Source organism: Cyanistes caeruleus, chromosome 18, assembly GCF_971803275.1.
Source record: "Cyanistes caeruleus chromosome 18, bCyaCae1.hap1.1, whole genome shotgun sequence".
Taxonomy (NCBI): domain Eukaryota; kingdom Metazoa; phylum Chordata; class Aves; order Passeriformes; family Paridae; genus Cyanistes; species Cyanistes caeruleus.
The window spans coordinates 783,495-808,535 of NC_141718.1; the positions used below are offsets into that span (position 1 = coordinate 783,495).

Sequence of the window (25,041 nt, forward strand, 5' to 3'; positions counted from 1 at the left end):
CAAGAATTCCACACCTGAAAAGAGGAATTAAAACAGATATTTGAGAGATATATGCATCTCTCTCCATGTAAAGTCCCTCTTCTCCACTTGTGGTTAATAACTTCTAGTTTTAATTCTGGTTATTCTTGTAACATGCAGCTCCAGAAGTATCATACTAGCACTTGAGGGTTAGAAGGGACCTCTCAACAGGAGCCAGTCTAGTTTGCTTTTCCTGTTGTTTAACCTCTCATCCATGGAAACAGCTCCAGAGAAATCTGTTGCTTCAGGAAAAAATACGAATTTTTAAAAATAGCCATTTTTAAGTTCAGAGCTGACAGGACAATTAAGCCCAACAGCATTAAAAGAAAATGTTGTGGGCTCAAAAAGATGATGAAAATAAGAGCAAAGATAAGGACTGTCATCTTTGAGTAATCCAGAGAGGGAGGAGAGAAAGGGTAGATTTTGCTTGTAATAAGGCCTAGGAATGGCTCTTGACTGCAGCACCCAACTGCCTTTGTTTTACACCAGAAATGGTACTTTGTGCTCCAGTGCAATAACTGGGAGCCAGGAGAGAGCATTACCTGGCCAGTGGTGCCCACAGTGTGGGAAGGGAAGAGAGGAGCGAGGAGCCTGCTCCAGAACACACCTACCCTTCAATGGAGCTATGACTAAAGCTGTAATTACCATTAGTTCAATCACATTTCTGTCTTGATAGAATTCCTTCAAAATCTGAAAGTCTTAATTAATTCTCTCATCTCCTTCCCTTGTCCTGCTGTTGAACTCCTAACGAGTTTTCTGTGGGGCAGCACTGAGAACACGATGAAGAAACAAGGAATAAATGGAGCTGACATTTGCTGTCTAATTGGGGCAATATCTTCTTGCTCTCCTAGGGCGAAGGTGAAGAGAGGTGTGAACGTTTTCAGCGTGAGAGCCAGCAGCCCCTACCTGTGGGACATCAGGGAGAGTGTGGATTATACTGGGAAATCCACACCAGCTGTTGTGCTTTGCCAGAGGAAATCTGCTGCTGAGAACAGGTAGGTCACATCCAGCAGCCTTGCTGGTCAGAACTAACGGCTGTTTGTCCACTGCAAAGCATTTTAATGGTTTGAATGCATTTTCCTGTAGTGCTTGAGGAAATGCCTTTGGAAAAGCTGTGGCTCTTTGTTTTGTGCTGCATTACTGCATTTTGTACTGCATTACTCAGTCCTAGTGCTCAGAGGAAGTAAAAACTAGCAGGAAATACTGCACTCACAAATTATTTAGAAGAACTTGTTTCCTGTCTTTGAAGTTGATTGTGGCTACTTTAACTTTCTTCAAATTATTTGGTGCCAGACATTTCAGTAGGGGGGTCTTTATCTGGCTGTTTGTGGTGGATTTTTTTGGTTTGGTTTATTAATTGGGGTTTTCTTGGTGGGTTGGGTCCTTTTCCTTTGTTTGTTTCTTGGTTTTGTTTTGGTCATTTGTGACTGGATGATGATGATGATGTTGATGGTGAGATTTATATGAAGTTTTGATCTGTGGAAGGAAATAGATTTTCTGTTTTCCATTCCCATACTAAATCATTGATCTGTCTTAAAATGCCTTCATCTAGCAGGTAAATGTTCCTTTTTTAATCACAGCTATTTGTTTCATGAATACATTTTTATATAACGTGCTGCTCATTTATTGCTTCTGGAACTGCACATTTATAAGGACCTGACTGCATTTGCTTTGTGATTGGCATTGCTGTTAGAAAACTTCCCACATTACACGTGGGATTCACGTGGGAAATTTCAAAATCTAAAAGGACTTGGGGGATTTATTATGTGGTTTATAGTATTTAAGTAAATACCTTCTGAACCTAATAATTAGGAAGTTTTATCTCCTTGCAATCTGCATGTGTGGGAAAAAAAGAGGAAGGGAAGAACTTGTCTGTGTAATCATGGCAGGAATCACTTTCTGCAATAACAGCTCAGGTTCTACACGGTTCCTTTGCCACAGTGTGCTGAATTTTCCTCACCTGAAGCAGGTACTGTCGTGTATCTGCCTGAATGTCACTGGGCAAAGCAGGAGGGTGTGTGCATGCTGAGCTGGGAGCTTCCCGTGCCTGGCAGAGTCCTTAAAACCCCCCTCCAAGCTGCTGCAGGGAAATGTGAATATTTCCATTGACTGAAATGGGCACTGGAGCAAAATCAGAGATTACTTCAGCCGTGAGTTTTCCATCACGCTTTATCTTGTTGGGGCCATAGAGTGCATTTGCCTGATTCCTCTTCCTCAGCAGGAAAATATAAAGCAGCCTCATGGGGAAATTGAATCTTGGCAACTTAACTTCCCTTCACTATTCATCATCCGGTGGCAATCCTTTAAAATGACCCCTGGTACACAAAAAATAAATTATTATGTCATCTTTCAGGCAGTGCTTGTGGATTGCACATGCTGAGTATAAACATTGCTGGATGTTTATTAAAAGAAATCTGAGCTCATACACAGATTTTACTGGGAAGAAAATCCAGGGAGAACAAGGTTACACGTATACCTCTCCTGTAACTGCTGTTTGATTTGTTCCATCGAGTTCCCAGCTGAGATTTTCTGGTTTTCTCACTTCTGAGAACTTCTACCTCCTTCTTTGTAAATGAGTGCAAAATATTTGCAATTCATTACCTGGTGTACTGTTTTCTTCATTAAATTTAGTGGGATCTGTTTAGCTGTGCATTTTAAGAAGCAAGATGAAGCATTACATGGGGAAAGAGAGTGGAGTGTGCTCTCCAGTTTTAGGGAAATAATTTTATCCTTACCTAGAAATGTTTGATGTCACCAAATAGGCACAAGGGGTAAATATTAAATCAAGTTAAATATTGATGTCCCTTACCAAATTTTTTCCTTCATAGTTCATTTAGAACTTACACAAACTCTGTTTGCATATTCTTTAATTTCTCCTAAAAGGCAGAGGTCTGATCACATGGATGCAAAGGTGGCAGTGTTAATTAACTGCAGATTCAGTACCTTTGTGTTCCTGATAGTTTTACATGGATCAGAAAATAGTGTTAATAAAGCTAACTCAGTGTGACAAGTGTAATTTCACGGCTTAGGGAGGCACTTGTGCAAGTGACAAACCCGAGCAGAACGCCAGAGCGTTTCCTTATCGGGGTTTGAAATATATCCGTCATTTTGTTTGGAGAGGTTCTGGCACTGGCAGCTTATCCTAACAGGATTAACATATAAATATTATCACAGCCAGCAGGGTGTTTTCAGATGAATATTAACAGCAAATATTATGATTCTGTCTAAGAATAACTAATTAAGCCCATCTGTCAAATATGATTTGAAGCTCTGGCGCCTTGCTTATTACGGCTTGTGACAGTGTTCCAGGTTAATGGTGAAGCAATTAGAAAGTTCTCCCCAATTCTTCTGATTTCATTCTCAGGCAGTAATAATTTGGTAACGCTCTAAATCCTGACCCAGGAGATCATTAGACGGGTTTACTACTTGTAGCATCTGTAGAGCACTGCTGTTCTTCATGGGAAGCATCGATCTTCCCCCTCTCCTGACAAGCAGGTGACCAAGCAAGCAAAGAGAAAACGGGGTGGGAATTAAAGAGTGACCAGAAATGGGGCTGGGGAAAGCCTCCAGTCACTGACTGAGCCAGGGACACGCATCCTCATCTGTGCCATCCTTTCCTTCTGGCCTTTGGAAGTTGGCTGATTTCATTTCTGTTAATTCCTCGTGCAGTGAGGTGAGTGGAACAGGAGAGTGAGGTTAAGGACTCCTGCATTTCCTGAAGATTGTCTTGGGGCTGTTTCTCACCATACCTGAAAGGGGTTCTCTCTGCTGTGCCAGTGAGGGTTGAGATGAGGAGCAGGCAGAAGGTAAAATGTGGATTGCTGCCTGTTCTTCCCCCTGGTTGCTGCTGGGCTGGCGGCGTGCCAGGCAGGGTGGGCCTGGAAAATCACTGGGGTGGCTGGAGATGGAGATTTATTGGGTTTTTCTCATCTGCAGAGCAGGGCTGACAGCACTTCCCTCTGCCCACAGCTGCTGTGGAGACATCAGGCAAATGTTGTGATGTGATACTAATGGGTACCGTGATCCTCTTGCAGTGTTCTATTCGTGTTTGTACTTTTGGGTATAAATGTTTGTTATTCCCATTCTGTTACTGTTCTCTGTGCCTGTGGCAGGAGTGAAGCCACCAATTCAATCAAATACAAAATAATTACAGGCAAAGCTTGGCCATCTCTGAGTAGAACCTTAATGACCATTTCCTGCCTTATCACCAGAAGTATTTCAATTGTATAACAGATCAGCTTTGCCCAGCAATTCCCTTTTGCAGGAAATGTAACAAGGACAGCATTTGTTTTGATATTTTTCCTCCTCAGTTCTGTAGCACTGAGGGAGTTGCTGGTTTGTGCTGCCTGAAACCAGATGCTGCTGTCAGAGAAACTGATTTTCAGTTTGAACTATGAGTGGCTAAATCTGTGAGAACGTGGACACAGTGAGAGACAGAAACAGCATTTTCTAGGCTATATCCTTCATTTATTCCTGCAGGTCTCACTTGTTCATGGTACTGTATTTCAGTGCTTAATTTTCTTAACAATTTTATAATTGAAGAAATTAACTTGATATTAAATAATAACAGGGGTCAGGAAAAGGCATAGCAACCTTGCCTTTGATTTTGCTACACGATATTTTCTTTCTATTGCATTTATGGCGTTGTCCTTGGTGCCCTGTTTCTCTCATTTTCACATGCAGTTATTAAACATTTTCATGTTGTAAATGCAGTGAGCTCTTGCCTCTCTCTCTACTTGTTGCTCATGCCAGTACATTTGATGGACTCCCAGGAGTAGTCCTGAAACGCTTCTGAAGCCAACAAGAGCAACAAATTTAACATAAATAACAGCCTAATGGCCACAATAATTACACTCTCTCTTGCTGCTCTTCATCAAAATGCTTCATAAAAGTAGTTTAATGCTTTAGATCACCATTAAATTTTTTCCTTGCTCCCATGTGTTCATGTGACTTTGTCACCTAGAAATGGATTATTGCTTGGAAAGAGAAATTTCTACTCTAAAATGAGAGAAAAGAAGGTGTGATGTAGTAAAAAAATCCTCTTGTATTTTGTCACATCCCATCCTGTGGGAATCACGTGAACTTCGCTTTGTCACAGTGAAATAAAAGCGAGAAAGAGACTGCAGCAATCAGACTTTGAGCATGGAATAAACTCCCGTGGTGCTTCCAGAGCAGGGCAGGACCAGTGGGTGAAGGGCTGGCCCAGGCTGGATGTTTGGGGATTTTGGTGGCAACCTAATGCATTATTGATGTGAATTCTGAGCAAAAAAGATTTCTCCCATTCATTTTTTTAATGCTGGTTTTATTATGGAGGGAAACAGGAGGGAAGGGAGAAAGGTGACACTTTTATGTGATTCCAAAATTATTTTCCGAGAATAATTACTCAGCCCTAAAAATCTGTCTGTTCACTCAGCATTGTTGGTGCTGATGTAATAGGTTAAGATATCTCTTGCTGGGCAGACAGAATATGTTCATTTAATTGTGACACAGCAGAGTTTAACTCCATTTCCACTTCTGAGACATGTGGGTAATGATCAGCTGTAAATGTATATACCCTGGGTGCTGTTAGAGTTTTGGGCTTTTCTGATCCTTCCTGTGTTATTGGAAACCTCCAGGCTTCCAAGAGTTTGTCTGTTGTGATAATGTGAAAGTGCTGAACATCTCAGAAGTCATGTTTACATTCCTGTGTTTGAAGGCAATTAGTCACAAACCTCTATTACTCATTTCAAAGCTTAAATGTGCCCACAGAGATAGAGCCCCTCGAGATGTTGAGGCAAAATAAATTTGTCTGAACCAAGCCTCAGTGCATTATTATTTTACACACTGACCCACTTTTTCCATTTTTTTAAAAAAGAGAACTATTTTATTTAGCAAGAAATGCCGAATCTTTCTTGAAATCGTTCTACTCAGTGCTAATGCACTAGAAAAAAAATGTTTACGGTTATCATCTTGAATCAAATCAAAAGCAAAGAGATGAGATAATAACCAATTATTAGATAAAGGCATTATTATTATAACTTTTTCACCTGTTGGACTGAGACTCATTCATTTAAAAACAAAAATTGCAGAAAGATGTGAAAGGCTTGGGATGGCCTTTGGCAGCTTCGAGGGGAACTCCTGTCTCGGTGACATTCACATGGAGGAGATAACACAGGGAACTTCTGCTCAAAGGGCAGAGACAATTCCCTTTAATCTCAGCTGAATCTCGGGCTCTCCTCAGAGAGCAAGGCTATTCCTGGGCCTTTGGTTTTTGCTGGAAGTGGGAAAGGTGAGAATCAGCTCTTTTGAAGCTGTTAAAGGAAATAAATCCCCTCATTCAGGGATGATCCTTTTGAAATAGTAACGTAGCACTTCCGAGGTGTCCCAAAACCTGCGGGTTCCAGCACTGGAGCTCCTGGGGCAGAGCTGGGGTCAGTGTCAGAGCTGTGCCAGGGTCAGTGCTGGCTCCCCACACAGCCTGGCAGAGCTGGGGTCAGTGTCAGAGCTGTGCCAGGGTCAGTGCTGGCTCCCCACACAGCCTGGCAGAGCTGGAGCTGCAGCTGGCAATAATGTGTGTGGGAATAGTGACACTGCTCATGGGTAAATGCAATAAAGCAGTAGAGATGTTCCTTCCAGAGGGGTTTGCAGTAGGTCTCAGTTCTCTTGGTCATTCTTAGGTCTGGCTCTGCTTTTGTGACAGTGTGTTCCAGGGGGAATAAAGCCAGGGACAGACAGTGGGGACTGGTGGCCTCTGAGCCTCTCTGGTCACAGGCCAGTGGCCATTCCCTGGCTGGCCACCACCTCCACACAGCCCTGGAGTCCTCCTGTGTTCACCCAGAATCCCTGGGAGGAGATTGTGTATTCTCTGCAGTGTCACAGCTGAAGACATCCTGCAGAAGTGTTCCCAAATCGGAGCTGGAGCAGTTCCATGTTCCCATCAGGAAACATGTGGCCCTGGGGCACAGCTGGGAACAGAAACACTTCTGGCTGCTTGTGGGGAGGGTGGATTTCATTTCCTGGCCTAGTTCATCTGAAGCATGCTGTCCCCTTTGTGTTTCTGGATTAAATCTTACTGGCTTTTACTTTACATATGAAAATAGCCCTGGAAAGCAGGGACCCACAGGTACTTCATGGATGGGGCTCTGAAATGATACAAAAATTGAACACAGAACAGGTGCTCAGAACTCCCTTGTTTGTGGACTCAGCTGGGAATGAAGAGAAGGTGTGCTGGCTTCAGCAGCAGTCACTGTGCTGGCTCAGAGGTGGAGCTGTGGCTGAACCTGAGGAGGCCTGGGAGGAATCCTGATCATTCCTGTGCTCACATAATGAGAGAGCATTTTCTAATGCTCACGTGGGAGTAGTCAGAGTTTCATTTTTGGCATTTCAATAGGTTCTCAAGACACAGAGCTGTGATGTGCTGGTAATCAGGCTTGCTCCTGCAGTTATCCAGGCAGCACTGTGGGTAAAAGGAGGTTCTGTGGCACAGTGCTCAGCATGAAAGCTAAAAGGGATTGTCAGGGAGTCTTGTGAAGGCACTGCAGCTCTGCAATCAGCTGATGCACAAACAGTAAATAATGTCAAGGGCTCAATCCCCTTTCACTGAGAGTTCTTGGCATGAAGAGCTGGGAACCAAATAATTTGAGGGAAACGAGCTCAGGGGAAGCAGTTTGCTGACAGAAGTCAGTTGCAGAAAGGGCAGGTAATCCATGGATGTGCTGGGAATTTTGTCCTCTCTTCCTGGGTGATGTGCAGGGGCCCTGGGGGTATTTCTGTCACCTCCCCTGTAGAGCACAGGCCCTCCTTTCTGTCGGGTGTTGAAGTAGCTAAAGGATATTTCCAGTGCTCTGGATAACCTCATTCATATTTAGTGTCTGTATTTTTACCCTGCTGTTACACAGTTTAATAAACACAATTTTAAACTTGAGAAAGAATTATTTCCCTTAAGAACCTTCAGGATTCATCATCGTTATGCTTGCTTTGTGTTTGTGGTACTTAGCACTGTAGTTCTTAAACCTTTAGTAGCCCAGAGGCTCAAAATAACAATTCCAGTGGGACAAAACCAGTTTGCTTTCTATTACAAAAGAGACAGCAAGTGAGTAATCTCCTGTCTATTAAAAATCTAATATTAAATGCAAAAGTGTGTCTTATGAAAATATCTCTAATGGTGCTGTTGATTTTTTTTTTCCCTCGGAGGAAATCTTGTAAGAAGTAATACTAATTACTGAGAGAGTTGGAAAGTTGAGTGGATGACTTAAAATATGAGCTGAGGCTAAAAATACGCCTGTTGCTCTTGAGATAAGGGAATTCCCATGTTTAGGGTGAAAAAACCAATCTGTCACATCCAAATCACAACAAAGTGTGGGCCAGAAGGTTAAGGGAATTATGTAACGCAGTGTGGCATCCTTCTAAATGCCAAAACCCATCCTAAATAAATTCCAACTGCCAGTACAAGGCTGAGTTCACTGGACATTTGCATTATTTTATGGCTCCCATGTTTACTGTGCAGGTACATCGATGGCATGGTTCTTTGGAATTGCTGGGGTGTCTCAATCTCCTTTTGGAGTTTCTGTTGGCTTCCGTGGCAGTGGAAGACTTTGGGTGTTGAGGCTGCCTTGTCTGTGGGTGTCCCTGAGTCTGACAGAGATGTGTGTGTGTAGGAACTGGGAAAGGACAGGAATGGGAGCTGTGGGGTTTGCAGAGCTGGGTGTGTGTTCCCTGGATGTTCTGGGAGCCATGGAGGGAGGGAGTCATTCCCCTGATGGGAATGTGCAGCTCTACAGCACACTGCAGCCGTTCTGGAGCATCACCTGGGGCTGTGAAACGTTCAATTCCCTTTGCATTTGCATCTCTGTCAGAGATCTCAGTTTGAAATCCACGCCCGTTGTGTAAATGATGAATCCTGTCCTGTGTACGGGAGTTTGACACCAAATCTGAGCAGAGGAATGCACAGAAAAGGCGTAGTAGGAAGTGAGACCAAAGTACATTTTGGAGTGAGTAGGAGTGGGGATTCAGGCTGTGCCTGTGGCAGATAAACCAGCCTGGAAGGGATGAGCAGCCTGTTGCATGATTCCTTGGAAAAGTACAGGAGTTACTACAGCCCGTGTTCCCTCTGTTACTGAGGAGCCCGCAGAGTTCTTCGTGTTAGGTCAGGAGTTGGACTTGATGATGTCCAAGGTTATTTGTGTGATTCTCCTGCTCTGTGGGGTGAAGGCACAGCCCATGGGAATGTGGCCCCTGGGTGCACCCACTGCTGTCTCTGTTCCTGGAGGATCCAGCCCAGATCCCTGCCAGGGAGGGATCACCTGCACTTCCAGATGTGCTCGTGTTATTCTTAGTTCAGGGCTCACCTGAAGCGAATATTCAAATGTGCAGTTAGCTGGATGGATGGCTACTCTCACCAGGCATTCCTGAGAGAGATTTTCCCTGGCCTGTTGCAGGAATGCCTGCCTGCCTTTTTCCCAGCTTTAGCTGAAATACTTGAAAATCCCTTCAATTTTGACAAGATACCATCTCTTCTGGAAGTCTTACCCGTGACCCAGAGCAAGTCCTTGGTCACAGGATGAGCAGAATCCTTGAACTGGAGCAGCACTGTGAGCTTGTGAAGTGCTGAGTGGAACTTCTTCATTTTCCATTTATTAGACTCTTCCATTTAATCTCATACGAGAGAGAAAATAATTAGCTTGAATAATTTTCAATCCAATTAATCTATTCCTGAGTGGCAAATATTGTACCTGGAAACAGATCGATCGTGAAGTGTTTCCTCTGAGATGCATTTTCCTGTTAATTGTTGAAGCAATTAATTTTCTCACAGACATATGCAGGCCTTTGTGAGAAGTAGTGAAGGCAAGGAAAACAAAAGGCCTGGAAGAGAAGGAGAGATGAGTGTAAAGAATGAGCACAGAATGGTGAAATGCAATGTATGTAGAGCACATTATCCATGCTGTCCATACATTATGCACTTGCCAGCATCCATAGCGGAGGAGCTTGCAGGAGTTGCAGAAATGAGGACACAGAATTGTGCTGCAGAAATGAGTTGGAGGGGAATCTTTGCTGCATATTCATGAGGAACAGTCTCACATGAACACATGGCACTCGTTCCACAGGACCATGGGCACAGAGGAGTTTGGCAGACGAGCTCTGACAAGTCTGGGTATGACGTGGGTTTCAAAATAACGTCTCCCTCCTGTCCTGAGAGCCAGTCTGGAAAAATCTGGGGAGATTTCTAAAAGGAAAACAAATTTCTGTTCTGCATTTTGGATACAAAATCCAAAATTTATCCAAATTGTGTCCCTTGCCAGTCTTTGAGTCCTTGTTTGGATGCGTAAGAAACTTCATAACTTCTATTTTTGAGTGTTGCTTTGCAATTCTAAACATATTTTAATAGAAACAGACAATGCTGTTCTCCTAAATTCCACTGCTCATGGCAAAATGGCTACAATTTAACTTGGTTTTCCCAAAAGCTGGATACACCTCTGACATGGAAATTTGTAGCTTCATTTTACAGCTTCATTTTTTTGCCAAGTTGTCAACTACTGAATGGAGAATTTTGCAATTCCAAATAATTTTGAATTGTCTTAATTATTTTTGTAGCTTTCAAATCCACATTGTATTCCCATGATCTCACCAATATCTCTGTTTTATGTTAGAAAAGCGTTTTCACATTCAGTGCATTCCTATTGTCTACATTGCAATTGTTTTTATGTTCTGATAGATTGAATCAGGTTGGATTTTATGCACATTCAATACCAAGAATGCTGAGGAAGAGAGGGGGGGGTTGTGGGTTTATTCTACATTTGTTTTCTGCATTTGAGGAAGATAAACCTCTGACTTAGTCCTTAAGAGTCTCAAAGAGAATTACAATGTCTTGATGAAAAATTACTATTTGTTCAAAAATCAAGACTTTGTTCTCATAAAGGACATGAAAATAAATCTTATTTGCAGTGGTTGAGCAGCAAAGGATCAGGAATTCAGCTGTCTCCAGAGTTTTGGGATAAATGACAGTTTTAGAAATGCAGCCTTATGATCAAATCTCTGAGATGGTGGCAATCAGCAGCTGTTTTGTAAAAGCTGTATTTTTTGCTCATTACTTTAGGTTTGTGGTTTTGGCACTCTCATCATTACGTAAGTCTCTAGGAAAATATCTCTTGTTCAGTGGTTTAAGGGATTAATCCTGTTTATGAAAAGAAATGCTGCTTCTGCTTCTTGGATAAACCACAAATAAAGATTTTTTACTCTTCAGTTGTAATCAGGACATGTAAACACCCCCAAAAGTCCTAATGAACTGCTAATGATCATCCAGGTGCTTCCATGGGCAGCACAAACTGCCCAGTTTCATTCTATGGAAATGCACAATTACCTGGGAGCTGAAAACAGAATTGCTGTCAAACACAGCCCTGTGTCCACACACCTCTGGCCAGCTCTCATCCCCCTTTCACTTCCCAGACTTAACGTTTCATTTTCCATCCCCAAAAAGATGCAATAAATGGAACATTTTAATGTGGAAAAGGAAGAGCTGTGCCAGGGGCAGAGCAGAGAAAGCAAATATTTAGATGTGGTCTACAAGGAAAAGGAGAATGTATATTTATGAAGGTCCTTACAGTGCAAACACAGGAAGGAGTAAATTACAGCACTTCATTTGTACCCCCAACCTTGTTTTAATGTTGTAATGTAGGGTGAGCAGGGCTGCTTCAAACTGGCACATCCCCAGGAAGGAGCAATTTGGGCATTGTTGTTTAAACATCTGGCTGTGGGGCAGCATTCCCAAATACCATTTTTCATGGCAAGCTTTTGAAGTCCCTCAGGTGCTGTGGTTTTTCAGAGCATAAATCTGTATTTAGATCCATCAGGAAAGGAGCATTTTTGGTCTGTGCCTGTGCAGAAGTCTCCTGCTCTAAAATTAGAAAGTCAATTTGTCTGTTAAGGCAGGGGAAGAAGCAGCTCTACATGGCCTCTGAAATTAGCAATGAAACAAGCTGTATTGAACTCATCTGGAGCTTTACACCTCGGGGCAGCCACAGCATCCAAGACACACAATATTTCTGCAGGCTGGCACAGCTACTTTACAGGGAAAGGAGGAGGGGAGCAGGGAGTTGCTTTAGTCTGATCTCCAAATGAAATAAGCAGCTGAACTTTTAAAATCGTGCAGAAGATTAAAGGACACTTCAAACAGTCTGCTGTGTCAATTTATTCTGCTGAATATTTCTTCCTTAATTGTCACCAAAGAAGGCATTAAAGTTAACAGAGCCAGGTGCTGTGTTAGAGGGGGCTGCTGCTGTAGAGAAAGGAGGAGAGGAGGAATGCAGAGGGAGGTCCTTCATGTAGTACAGACCTGGGAAAAAAGGGAAATAAGGCAACAATTGGGATGTGATTTGCTATGGATAGCACTTGGGAAGGATTTACCATTATTGCTGTGCAAGGGTCTGTGTGTCCTGTTGGAGATAATCAGCCATTGCAGGGGCTGCTCTGACAGCTGCTCAGCACGAGTCAAGGCACTGGCCATAAGCTGCTTCAATCCCCACAGGCTTCTACAAAACTTGAGCCTGGAGAGGCTCAAGGATTTGGAAAAGTCCAGGAGCTTTCAAGGAAAAAATGGGATGGAGGTGCAAAGAAGTGCACACAGCTTTTGCTGCTTTTCCCCCCTCAAAGACCTGGGCAGAAATAAGAAATAAATTGGTGCAGCCTCATATCAGGCCTTAAGAACAATCTCCATGACTAATAATTCAAATTAAGTTACGTACACGTCTGTGATGTTAGGCAATTGCATTTTCAATATATTGTAGATTAAATTCACCTGATACTGATGCCATGCGAGCCACATCTCAAAGAATGTGCACAAAGACGTCAAGGCAATTTCTCAAGCTGTTTCCTCCTAAAAGATGAGATTTTTTTTTTCCTGTATCTACATTAGCTCTTAATTTCCATATTGTTTCTGCGCTCTGTGGATATTACTTTCTTTTTTGTTTGTACATCGCCAATATTCATGCTTTCTATTTTTAACATTATAATATTCCTCCTATTTCAGAGAGGTGTCAACAGGCGAGTGGATATATTCAAGTGCTGTAGTGCAGATCTCTCGCTAATAATAGGTGTAGAGTGTTTTATTTCAAAGGAAAGAACTTGTGCTTATTTCTGTCATAAATACAGCCAGCAGTGCTACACACGTGCTAACTCCAGAATACATTTGTCATTTTTAATGAAGGAAATAAAACAAGTAACTACAGCTAGGTCAATTTTTCATTAATTTCATTGGGTTTTTTTCCCTTTGGAGAAAAAAAGGGATTTTAGGCGGGTTTTGTGAGCAGATGAGTCTCACACTGCCTGTGCATGTGTGCCTTAGATTTGACAGCAGCAAAGCTGACTCAGAGATGGTTATTTCTTATCTGTGTCATGAAAATACACAGAGCAGAGGAAAAACATAATAGAGAGTCTCCAGGCAGCTGAATTCTTATCAATAGGCAATTATGGAAAAATCTTAAATAAGAGCTTGTAGTTTTTTGGACACAAGAGCCAATCAAGCATGAGCCAGAGCTCTGGAAGAAAGTGGCTTTTTTCTTGCTCCATCCTCACGGAGCCTCTTCTCTTCCATCCTTAAGTGACTGCCAGAAGATCTTGGCTGTGTAGTGCAGCCCCGGCTGTGGTGTTTAATTATCAGCATGTGGTGCTGGGGAGAGGCTGGAGCTGAGCTCTGGGAGGGAGGTGAGAGCTGTCTCCCTCCAGGGAAAGCCTGCTGGGCCCCTCTGTGCTGGAGACGGGGCTGGAGGGAGAGCACGAGTGCTCTGCTTGGTGCTGCCAGGGCTCGCTCTACCTGTGCTTGGCCAGGAGCTGCAGCCTGGGCTGGCAGCTGTAAATCTGCTCTGCCCTTTGCATCCTCCCTCGTCCTTTCAGCAGCTCATGTACCAGTGTGGCTCCTTGCAGCTCACTCAGCGCTGGCAGCTGCCAGAGCTCGCTCTGGTTTAATGGGAAATGGGAAATGCAGGGCTCAGTTCCTCCTGCAGAGCCTGTAGGAATGGGCCCAGTCCCTGCAGACAGCCCCAGGTGCAGAGGTGCAGGCAGAGGAGTTGTGCAGGGTTTGGACAGTGGCAATTGCCAGCCTGGCTCTGTGGGGTGAGGAGCATCCCATGCACCCCTCCTCCAGGGAATCTCTGCTCTTCCCTCCCTCCCCAGCAGCATGGACAGCACAGCTGCTGCAATGCTGCTTGGCTCTGCCAGCTGGGCTGGGCTCTGCCTTCCAGACAGGACCTGCTGAGGCAGCAGAGGTGGATTTTGTGTGCAGCCTGCAGTGGCACCTGAGCTGGGATGGGGTGAGCAGCGCTCCTGTGAGCAGCACACAAACATCAGCAGGACAGGGAGCACACCTTGCTGCCCTGCTGGACTCCAAATGTAAAAGATCTCAGAGGGAAGGGTCTTAGCAGGGAAAATGGAACTCAGAATCTACAAGGTTAAAAAGTTCTGTCTAACCTTTCATATTATTGCTCAGAAGAATTATTTTTTGAAGTTAATAAACCATGTGCATTCACCTCATATGGCGATTTCCCTCCCCAAACAAATTGCTTTTATTGTCAGAACTACAAATTTGGGCATTGTGATCGATCCCATCGTTTTATGAGCTGTCAGCAGAGGGACTTGAAGATGCAGCTTTGCTTGATTGTGTAGGAATAAAGATTGATCAGCCCTGTTGCTGCTCCCGTATAGATCCTGGGCTGATTCACAGCTGGTGTACAAAGCAAAGCACCATCCCCTCATCCCTCTTCAAAATCACACACTCGATGCCTTTTCCTCTGTGCTTCTCTGCAGGCTCTTGCAAGTGCAACCCCAGTTCATGTCTCAAGGAGGGCACAGAGGAGGAACATGTTTTGGTGTTGGGGGTCTCCCCCTCACAGGAAAATGTGATTTTAATTCCAAGCTTTTCCTGGTTCATTTTGCAAAAGGTACTGAGCCAAGACTGTTTGCTGTGACTCTTTCATGTTTTCTGTTGCTGTTTGTTAAGGGAAGGGAAGGATGCAAGGTGAGAACAGCGAGCTGCTGGGGCTGAGTGTCACACAAAGGGAAATGGTGAAGTCTGCTGCTGCCAGAGTTGCTGAATGTAATTATTTCCAGTGGAAAAAGGGGGATATTGGCTGAGGTGTTTTCATTGCCTGTATTCATTTACCATAAGTGTTGCTGGATTTATAGCACAGGTGTCCTAACAGACTTGTGCATGGAGCAGCTTGTGCTGTGCCCATAGCCTGGCCTTGATTAGACCTGAGTAAGTCATGAATCACAGTGCTCAGCTGCAGGTCTGCTCAGGAATCAATCACACTGCTCAGGTTAGCTTAGGTTTGTTCAGGAATCACCCTGCTCAGGTTTGCTCAGGAATCACACTGCTCAGGTTTGCTCAGGAATCACACTGCTCAGGTTAGCTTAGGTTTGTTCAGGAATCACACTGCTCAGGTTTGCTCAGGTTTGTTCAGGAATCACACTGCTCAGGTTTGCTCAGGAATCAATCACACTGCTCAGGTTAGCTTAGGTTTGTTCAGGAATCACACTGCTCAGGTTTGTTCCGGAATCACACTGCCCAGGTTTGTTCAGGTTTGCTCAGGAATCACACTGCCCAGGTTTGTTCAGGTTTGTTCAGGTTTGCTCAGGAATCATGTTCCTCAGCTGCAGGTTTGTTCAGGAATCACAGTGCTCAGGTTTGTTCAGGAATCATGTTCCTCAGCTGCAGGTTTGTTCAGGAATCACACTGTTCAGGTTTGTTCAGGAATCATGTTCCTCAGCTGCAGGTTTGTTCAGAAATCACGTTCCTCAGCTGCAGGTTTGTTCAGGAATCACGTTCCTCAGCTGCAGGTTTGTTCAGGAATCACGTTCCTCAGCTGCAGGTTTGTTCAGGAATCACGTTCCTCAGCTGCAGGTTTGTGCCTGCTGAGAGGGAAGCACCTTCCATCCCTTGCTGTGTCTGTTTTGTGTGGCAGGGAGCTGCTGGGGCATCAGTGCCAGGAACCAGCCCTGCCAGATCTTGTGCTGTGCCCAGAGCAGGTCCCTGAGCGTCCCTGGTGAGTGCCAGGGCAGGGAAGCAGCTGCAGCAGGAGGAGTGGACACAGGAGGGCTGGGAAGCCACGGCTCCAGCAGCACCTTTGGTGTGACCTCACACCAGGGATGATCCATTCATGGTTTGGGTTTCACATGACCAGGGGGAACATCAGAATGTCTGGGCCCAACACTGAGGGATGATAATAAGCATTATATCCTTATTGCCTATAAAAGCTTTTGAAAATTTTGGATAGAAGGTTTATAAAACAAATCTAGAGATACAGTGGATGTCATTCCATGGCAAGTCCTGCACTTACTTAAGGCTGGTTCCACTGGATCTTCTCCTGAGGTGTGGAACTTTGCTTTTACAGTCTCATCAGAGGCCCTGTATGGAGCTCTCCCTGTTCAAGGTTCACTGCCCTATAATCCCCCTGAAATGGAGTGGAAAGCCCATGAAAACTGCACTGCATTTGCACTCAAGTGACATATGGCCATGGTGTTAATTAAAAAAAAGTGATGGTCCTGTAGTCTCCATGGAGACTGAGCATGCTGGAAGAGGTGGGAGTATAAAATGTTTTCAATTTTAGGTTGAAAGGCAGGGATCAAAAGTTGTTCTGGTTAAAATGCTGGTGGGTGTCAACATGCCCAGTTGAATGATAAGGAATTTTGCACAAATGCTTTGTAAAATGTTTTCAAAATGAGATTTTAAAGCAGGTTTCCTGCAGTATTTTTAGTGGGTTTCTGGAATAGATGTGGATGTGTGGTGTCTGTGCCTTTGTCAGATTCCTACCAGAGTGCAGGAGCCAGGAAGTGAAATACCCATCCTGGCAACAAGGAATCCTTTTTTACAAGTTAGCATTCAGAGTCTTTTAAAGGATCATAAAAAGTAAATGAAAGAAGACCCAGCAGAGATGGAGCCATTCCATGTGATTAAGATGTCTGGCTGTCAAAGGAGCCAATAAAAAAAAGCTTTTGTTGCTTTGGGGAGGAAAAGGCAAGAAATCTCCACGGGAAGTATTTGGCAAAAGGAACCAATAAGGCTGTGTTTGGTACTGGTAAATTCGGTTGAGTGCTGTTCTTCAGGCACTGGAGAACTGGAAAGTGCTGCTGAGAAAGTGTTCCTGGGGGAAAATCACCTTACTGGTTAAATGCAAAATGGAGAGCAGGAAAGGATGTGCTCTGCAACTTTTCATTCCCTGGTGACCACAGAAATAACATTGCTGCCATCCAAAACCCAGGGCTTGTGAGTTCTGAGATTGCAAAATCCCTGATTTGATGGTTTCCATCTTAAATAATCGTGTTCAGGGTGGGGCTGACAGGTAAAGGGACAGATAATTCACCTCTGTAAGATGATTTCTGTGGGGAACACAGTTCAAAAAAAGCAGAACTGGCAATTCTGGCTATTCTTGGTGCTTTTGCTGAGGAAAGTTTATTGAGTCCCCAGTGGCTGATAATGGCCAATACCTGTTTATTTTAATTTTTGACATGTATGGATCTGTTGCTAAAAGCCCAGGGTGTCTACAGATTGAGCAGACGAAGGAGGGGGGAGAAAAAGGAGCAGCAGAATTGAGAGGGGAAGGTGGATGAGGCTTTGTGCAGCCAACTCCTGCTGCTGTTGGTGTCCCCTGGAGTCCTCAGCTCTCAGCTCACACAGGGGGCACTTGCAGACAAAGGCTGAGGCTCTCCTGTGCTTTCTGGGGCTGAATGTGAATTTGCTTGAGCAGGGATTGTGAGCTTGGATCTTATTATTTTGGGATGGAGTTCTGCCAATGATAGAATCACAAGATTTCTTTATTAAAGTACTTTTTAAGTATTATTTAAAGAAAAAGGCCCTGCCCTTTTCCCCTCTTTAGATCAAGTACATAATCTGGGGAAGACACAAAGGAAAAAACCATACATGAAATGGAAAAATAGAATCAGTTCTGTGCCACTGTCTGCCTTGGAATGGGTTTCCTCTGAACAGATGGAAAAGGTCTGAAACAAAGGGAAAACATCACCTAACAAAAATGTTTGGTGCTTGTTTCCTGGAGAGGAGGCATCTGAATTTCAGCAAAGAGATGAGAGCTTGGATTGCAGCGTAAGGAAAGATGAGTTGTAACAAATTCTGGCTGTGGAGTTTTGCTTTAGGAAATGTGGAGATCCTGAAGTGAGAGGATGTTTTATGCTTTGGGTGCTGGTACCACCAAGAGCAGCAGTGGCTCTGGTAGCTGTGAAATGGCTCAGCAGCCAGGGCAGGGTTTTCCTCATGGTGTTCAGTGTGGGAAACTCAACCACTGCCCTGCTTTGCCCTGCCTGCAGCCAAAACCCAGCAGGTGATTCCCTGCACTTCTCCATTTGCAGGAGTAGTTCAGTAACAAGAATATTTGTCTGTCATGGATCCCATTCTGTATTTTTTTGACCCTGTAATAGACTGACATCAAATTATGGCTTAAATTTAGGCAGCAGGTTTTGGAAGCAGCACTTTGGACAGCAATTCTTTATTTCTCAGAGGCTGGAAAATTACACCTATTTTTAAATAGCTTTGATTCATTAGTATGTTTATATTGAATCTGTTTATTCTTCCCTAACTCCCTCTAATGTAAATTAGACATGTAATTTAATAACAGCACCTGGGTCAAAGAAATTATTTCATGCCACCTCTCAGTTAATAGGAATGAAGATATTTTATTCTGAAGGCTATTGTGTATGCAGAAATTTTCCATTTCAAAAAGAATAATTAGCAGTATTGTTAAGTTAACTGGGTTTGTCTTTGGTCAGCTTTACTCTCCAGAAAGACTGAAGAAACAGAACAGTTTGAATGTTTTCTTTGCTGTTCAGTTCTGGCATGGCACATGTGATGTCCTTGGATCAGTTTTCCAAGCCTAACTTGGAAATGGAAACAGCTTCTGGTGTGCACCTGGAAAAATGTGTGTGCCCAGGTCCTGGGGTGGCTTTCATCATACAGCCAATTTGTACTAACTTAATTTAAATGTTAAGTGTTGGTGCAGGTGGGGCTGAGTCAAATGGAATGTACAGCTGGAACCCTCTGCTACTGCAATTATTTTCTTTAAAATTCTGATTTCAGGATAGGAGAATGTTGTCCTTCTCTCCCCAAAATCCAACTAAGCCCCTTTTGTCTGTGTAGCTCAAACACAAAGCTCTTAAAAAACACTTCACTCTGTTCACTTGTAACATTTATTCGTTTGCCAAGGCTCTGAGTGGGTGTTTAATTTTATTTAAAGGACAGTGTGAATAGCCTCTGGGGCTTAATTTAGAATTTATACGATTTCCCACTTCCCTTAGATAAATCCTAGCGAAGGAAACATCTTTCATATGTAAAGTTGTGATTTCCACCCCATTTAAAGTCATGTTTTATTTAGACCATTCTATTTCCTCTTCTCTTGGGGCAGGATCTGAATTCCTTGTCAGGTCATTAACTATATTAGATGCATTAGATGAAAACATTTGAACATTTTTTGGTCAGAGAAACAACATTTAATGAATTAATGCTGTGTACATATTCTCAGTGGGAGCTTTGTGCTCTTTTCCTGCCCGTCCAAAATTGCAGGAGATTTTGTCTTAATGGAGCTGTGCTGCTGGAGTGGGCACTTGAGTGGGCACATCCCTCTGTGTGCTGAAGCTCTTCAGGGGCTCTGCTTTTAAATCCTGCCCATTTTCCTGCTCGCTGCCTGGGTCAGAGAGCTCAGCAGGGAAGGAGCTGCAGGAGATGTCATTTTGCAGGAGGATGTGAAGCCTGTGCTGTGTGGAGCTCCCAGCCCCGTCCTGCAGCAGCAGCTCCTGGCCAGGGGCTCCACAGGAGGAACCAGCTGCTGCTGTGCTCTGGGAAATGCTCCAACACACCTCAGCCACGCAGGATCTTCAGTCTGAGGGGCACCTGGGGCTCTCTGGGCACACCAGGAACCAGCAGGAGCAGCGGGAGCTGTCACTGCCTTGGTGCCTGGAGCAGGGTGAGATTCCATAAGGGCTGAGGTGCTGCTGGCATTCCTTCCCCTGCAGCGTGTCCTGCACCTTGGTGCCCAGAGCAAGGTGAGGTTCTGGGTAGGAGCTGAGCACAAACACTCTGGGCACCAGGAATCCTCAGGCTGGGGCTGTGGGATGCTCCAGTGACAACAGGGAGGAGCTGTCATCACCAAACCAAACAGCCACAGTGGAAATGAGGAGCAGGAGTTACAGCAGCGACCTCTTCCTTGGAAATGGGCACTCGTTCATTGCTCACACCTGAAGGGAAATTTCAAACTTGCTTTGACTGGTTTGTTATATTCCTATTGATTTTACAGTTTTCCTTACAATTAACAGATAAGGTGCTTTTCTACCTCCACTCAGCATGTTATTTATCCTTCCTAGACAAGGGTTATTACATGCTGTCTCCTTTTCAGGCAAAATCCAATAAATTCTCTGCTCTGTGCTGTAAAGCTGGGGTAAACGGATAGTGCAGAGGAGTCATCTGTCATGATTCCTCCTTAGTGTCTCGCAGGAAATGAGCAGCCAGGAGAATCCACTGAGGCTGAGAGTTGGCGTTTCCTTCTTTTAGCTCAACCCCAAGGAGCCCAGCCTCAAACAATGGAGTTCCTACAAAATCCTCAACTTATTCTTTCTGCCCCTGTTGTTTTGTTCTGAAGGACCTGAAAGCCTCACAAGCTGTTGAGCTTTCTGTTCTGGTTTTTTGAGATGTTTATTGGATCTTTGGCTGGAAAACTGGATCCCTTCAGTGAGCACCATTTGTTCAGCTGCACTTCATTAATATGCACATACTTAACCTGCTCTTGATTGCTCTTGCTGCCACACCAGAGGTGGGGGAGCAGCCAGTGGAACCAATATCCAGCTTTTGGCAGGAGATAAAACTGTGGGAGAGCTAAAAAGCAGGAGTGATTGCTGTTCACAGAGCATCCCAGACTGGTGTGCTCAGCCAAGGAGAGACAGCAGTGAGACAATTGATACCTGAGTTTAGAGGTGTGGGTTTTGCATAATGACTGTCCTGCAGTCTTCACTTCTTGGCAGCCCAGCTCTGTGAGGCTGCCCTGGGGCAAAGCTTCCATCCTTGCTCCTGAGTCCCTCAAGTGTTTCAGTCTAACCTGAAATCTTACTGGCATCAGTAGGATTTGAACACTTATTTGAATTTTAGTACCTGTATTTTCTTGAACCATTTATTGGCAATGAATTCATTGGATGTGCAGCCTTGGAGCAGGGGAATAATGTGGGCTCTCACAGTAAACATGAGAAATTCTAGGGGGCTGGAGGATTTTGGATGCATCAAACTTGAATTTTTCAAATTAAAAACTGAACTGAGACCTGCCTTTCAGAAATGCTGGAGTACTGAGGAGAGGAGTGCAGAGCTCAGTCTTGTGTCCCAGGCAGGCAGGTACATTATTATTGGTTTCAGTAACAACCCTGACCAAGTGGAATTGAAATCCTTCTCCCTTTTTCCACTCTTGCTTCATTTCTCCTTTCGCTGCTGCTCAGCAGAGCTGACACAGAACACAGAAAGTTCTCCCTGTTTCTTACCTGCTTCCAGAGTGCCCAACACGACATAAACCCAGCAAGTCTAAGGTCAGACTGTAGTGGCAGACTGACTTTCTCCCTGAGGCATTAATGTCCCTGGGATCAGAGCTGGGAGGGGACAGCTCCCTGAGGTGGCACTGGGCAGGTGACCCCAGCTGGGAGGGGACAGCTCCCTCAGCCTGAGGTGGCACTGGGCAGGTGACCCCAGCTGGGAGGGGACAGCTCCCTCAGCCTGAGGTGGCACTGGGCAGGTGACCCCAGCTGGGGAGGCAGCAGGGGACAGGGATGTGGAATGTTCCAGCGTGGAAGGGGAGGAGGAACCCTGCCCACGGTGCCTTAAAGAGCAAGAAGAGAGCGTGAGTGGGGAAGGTGAGCAGCCCTGGCTGGAGCCTCTGACAGCCCTGGCTCTCCAGCCCTGGGGGTTAACATGTTCTGCATTCACACTGATAGCCAGATAATGCTGTGTTCAATGCTTTGGAGGTATTTGCACTATTTTAATAGTAAGCTAAATAGAATAGGCATTTATTTCATAAAGACAGTTTGTGCCAGTCTGGTCTAACAGCAAAATGAGCTGATTAAAGTTTGGCAGACCCTATTGACATTTCTAATAAAGAAATCACTACCACAGCATTTTTCTCTACTTAAAGCAACAAGAGCAAGGATGGTGAAGAAATAAAACCTTTGAGAGAAAGACGCCGTTGACAGCACCTTTTAACTTCCTCCATTTAATCACAAGTGCTCAGCTTTTGCCACCACTAGAGCACATAAAACAGTAATACTGCAATATATTCATTGCTCATCATCCTCTGGAGTGCCTGGGAGTGAGGAGTGTGCAGGGGCTGACTCACAGTGGGGAAAGAAGAGCCTGCAGAGTCTGTGGAGAGGCCACAGTCACCGTAAAATAATCCTGTGGCACTTTTATTCTGGAGCTGCTAATGAGCTCATTGACTTGGATCTGCCACTTTGATTCACGTTGCAGATTTCCCAGGGAGAGCTTCATCATTTGGGTCCTTGGTGTGTGAGTCCCTCTCCAAACCCTCCCCAGTGTGGCTGAGCACAGCCCAAGGCAGGCTGGCTCCCCAAATCCTGCCCTCACAGCTGGCTGCAGCTGGGAGCAGCCAGAGTCCGGCAGGGGGAAATGCAAAGGCAAGATGTGAGCACTGAGATGATTTTCACAGCCCACTAACTAAAGGATCCTTTATGTCCATACCTTCAGGCAAATTAGACACTGGGGATTGTTTAGTTAATCCTTATCACAGTGCTAACTAGATTATTAATTACACAACAACATTAATGGGGTAGTACTGGTAAGAGCTAAATGAGAGTTTGAAAAGATATTCCCACACCTGTGTCTGCCCCTCTGGACTTTGGGATAACCATTGCTGTGTTTATCTGGCCAATGAGGCCATCTCAGTGTGACCTCTCACATATTTAGGAGCTGCTTATTTTGGTTTTCTCTTAGATTTTTCTTCAGTTTCTAAACAAATTCTGGGGACTATCACCAAGCCATACCTTTATCCTCCTTAAAGGCCCATTTTGAAGTGTCCAAGCTGAGGGTAGCTGATGTAACTCGTGGGAGCTGCGTTCCCCTGCCCTGTGTGCTCCTGCTGGGGGTCAGGAGCCGTGTGCTGGGCTGTGTGAGGTTCCTGGGCAGTGTTCTGGGTGTCCTGTGCTGCAAGCACCAATAAAGAGCTCTGTGTGCCTGCAGTGGGGCAGAACTGAGCCCTCTCTGCTGCCTGGGTGTTGTCCTGGGAGCTGAGAGAAAACTGCTGTGAGCAGGGATCAGCAGAGCTCTGCACTGCTCCTCACCCTGCTCCAGTGAATGGCAGCACTGCTGTTCATTTGAGCTTGGTTTTATCATCTGCACCTTTCACTTCATCGTATTTATCCATCACTTGCCAGCCCATTACTCACCCTAATATAAGTACCAGGGAAAAAAGGACAAAGGAGGGTTGTAAATGACAGCAACATTTTCCATCCCGTGTGTCCATCTTTGCTATCCTCTGAAGGAACCAAGGAAATGTGGAAAATAGCAATAAACTCTCCAAAACTCTACATCCCCCATGATACTCACTGCTTCCCAGGCAAGCCCTTGGCTGGCCCTGCTGCTGTATATTTATGATCAAAGAGTGCTTCAGTCATTCCTGGATAACTCCATAAAACACTTGCACTGTGCAAGCACCCTGTCCTGCACAAAGGTTCACCTGCCTCACGTGTGTGCAGCCAGCAGAAGAACCCTGAACACCTTGCCATTCCAATGTGAACCTTTTGGCAAATACCTGTAGCAGCAAACCTCAAAGCACTGGCAAATCTTTAATTTAAATTATCTTTGCATCCCCAGGGAGATGTTTTGTGTGCTGATGTTATCTTCCTTCCCAGGAGCTTCTGTGCACGTGCTGTGACAGTTTACATGGAAGAGGCATCCTTAATGTGCACAGTTTAGCATCCTCCAACACAGTCCTAGCTTGGAAATTGACTGTGTACAAAAGATGCAAAAATCAAATCTAAGAATATATCCAAGTGTCAGACTGAATTAAAATTCATGCTTCATTAAGTGGGTGCAGTACAACTAAAAGAAGTCTTGGTAGAAGCAAAACTGTTCAGCTTTTTAGCCAGCTGGGGCTAAATCTCCTTAGAAATGGCCATGGTATTGAGTTAATGGTGTTGAGCACTTGTTTATTCCTAGTTTGCCAGAATATCTGATTGTGTCTTTCCAGCAGTTGTCATGGCACATCTTCAGAGTGAATTTAGGCTTTACACATTGCCTTTGTTTGATCAGCCACCTTCTTGCTGTGAGTTAAAATACCTGCCAGATGCTGCAGCACACCTGTGAGTTACAAACTGCTACTGGTGTGTGAAATATAAAATATCCCTTTGGTCAGCCAGTGGGTGCTGTGTGAGCAAACACAGCCTGTGCAGCTGCTGTGGCTGCGAGGATTCTGTGCAAACACAGAGCCCTGGAAAACAAATATATATATATATATATATATATATATGTGTGTGTGTGTGTGTGTCTGGGCTGGTTTCTCTTACCCTTTCATGTTCAGCACTCAGCCTGGCTTTAAAGAGGGATTTCAGAGAAAGAGCTTTTCTGTATCAAATGCTGAGAGTCTCAGGCTGGGGCTCTTTGCCGTGGTCCCACCAGGTTCCTGAGCCCCAGAGCAGAAGTGCTGTAGCTGAATGTTGCACGTGGTTAATTTTGTGCTGTTTCAGCAGTGGAGATAGCAGATCTCAGTACATCCCTGAGCAAGAGCTTCCTTCAGAGTACAGAATCCAGCTGAGAGCTTTTTGAAATAGGCAAGTTGACTTCTGACACAGAAGCATTGATTTCCTCCCTGTCCTTTGAGTTCACGTTTTTACATTTCTTTGACTTCTGCCATTTTGCAGATTTTTGCAAATGGATGTGATGATAGACAGGAATAAACTTAATTGTGAGAGCCAAAGATGAAGCAGAGAGGAAAGCCAAGCAGGTCAGGAAAGGAAAAGGTGACATAAGGGACATCCCTGCCAGATGACACAGGAGGCATTTCCATCCCC

At 44.5% G+C, this 25,041-nt stretch overlaps 1 protein-coding gene across 10 annotated transcripts in view; it reads left to right on the plus strand.

Moving 5' to 3' along the window:
* TMEM132D (transmembrane protein 132D) overlaps positions 1-25,041 on the plus strand; it is a 224,851-nt gene that overhangs the window by 96,304 nt on the left and 103,506 nt on the right. For 7 of the 10 annotated variants that reach the window (XR_015277856.1, XM_086856464.1, XM_086856461.1 and 4 more), the window contains one exon: positions 870-1,013. The exons of the other annotated variants lie outside the window; for them this stretch is intronic. Coding sequence is in view for 6 of the 7 variants with exons in the window: in XM_086856464.1 (XP_086712590.1) it covers positions 870-1,013 (144 nt within the window). In the remaining variant the exon portion in view is untranslated. The remainder of the gene's footprint in view (positions 1-869; positions 1,014-25,041) is intronic. 10 annotated transcript variants of the gene reach the window in all.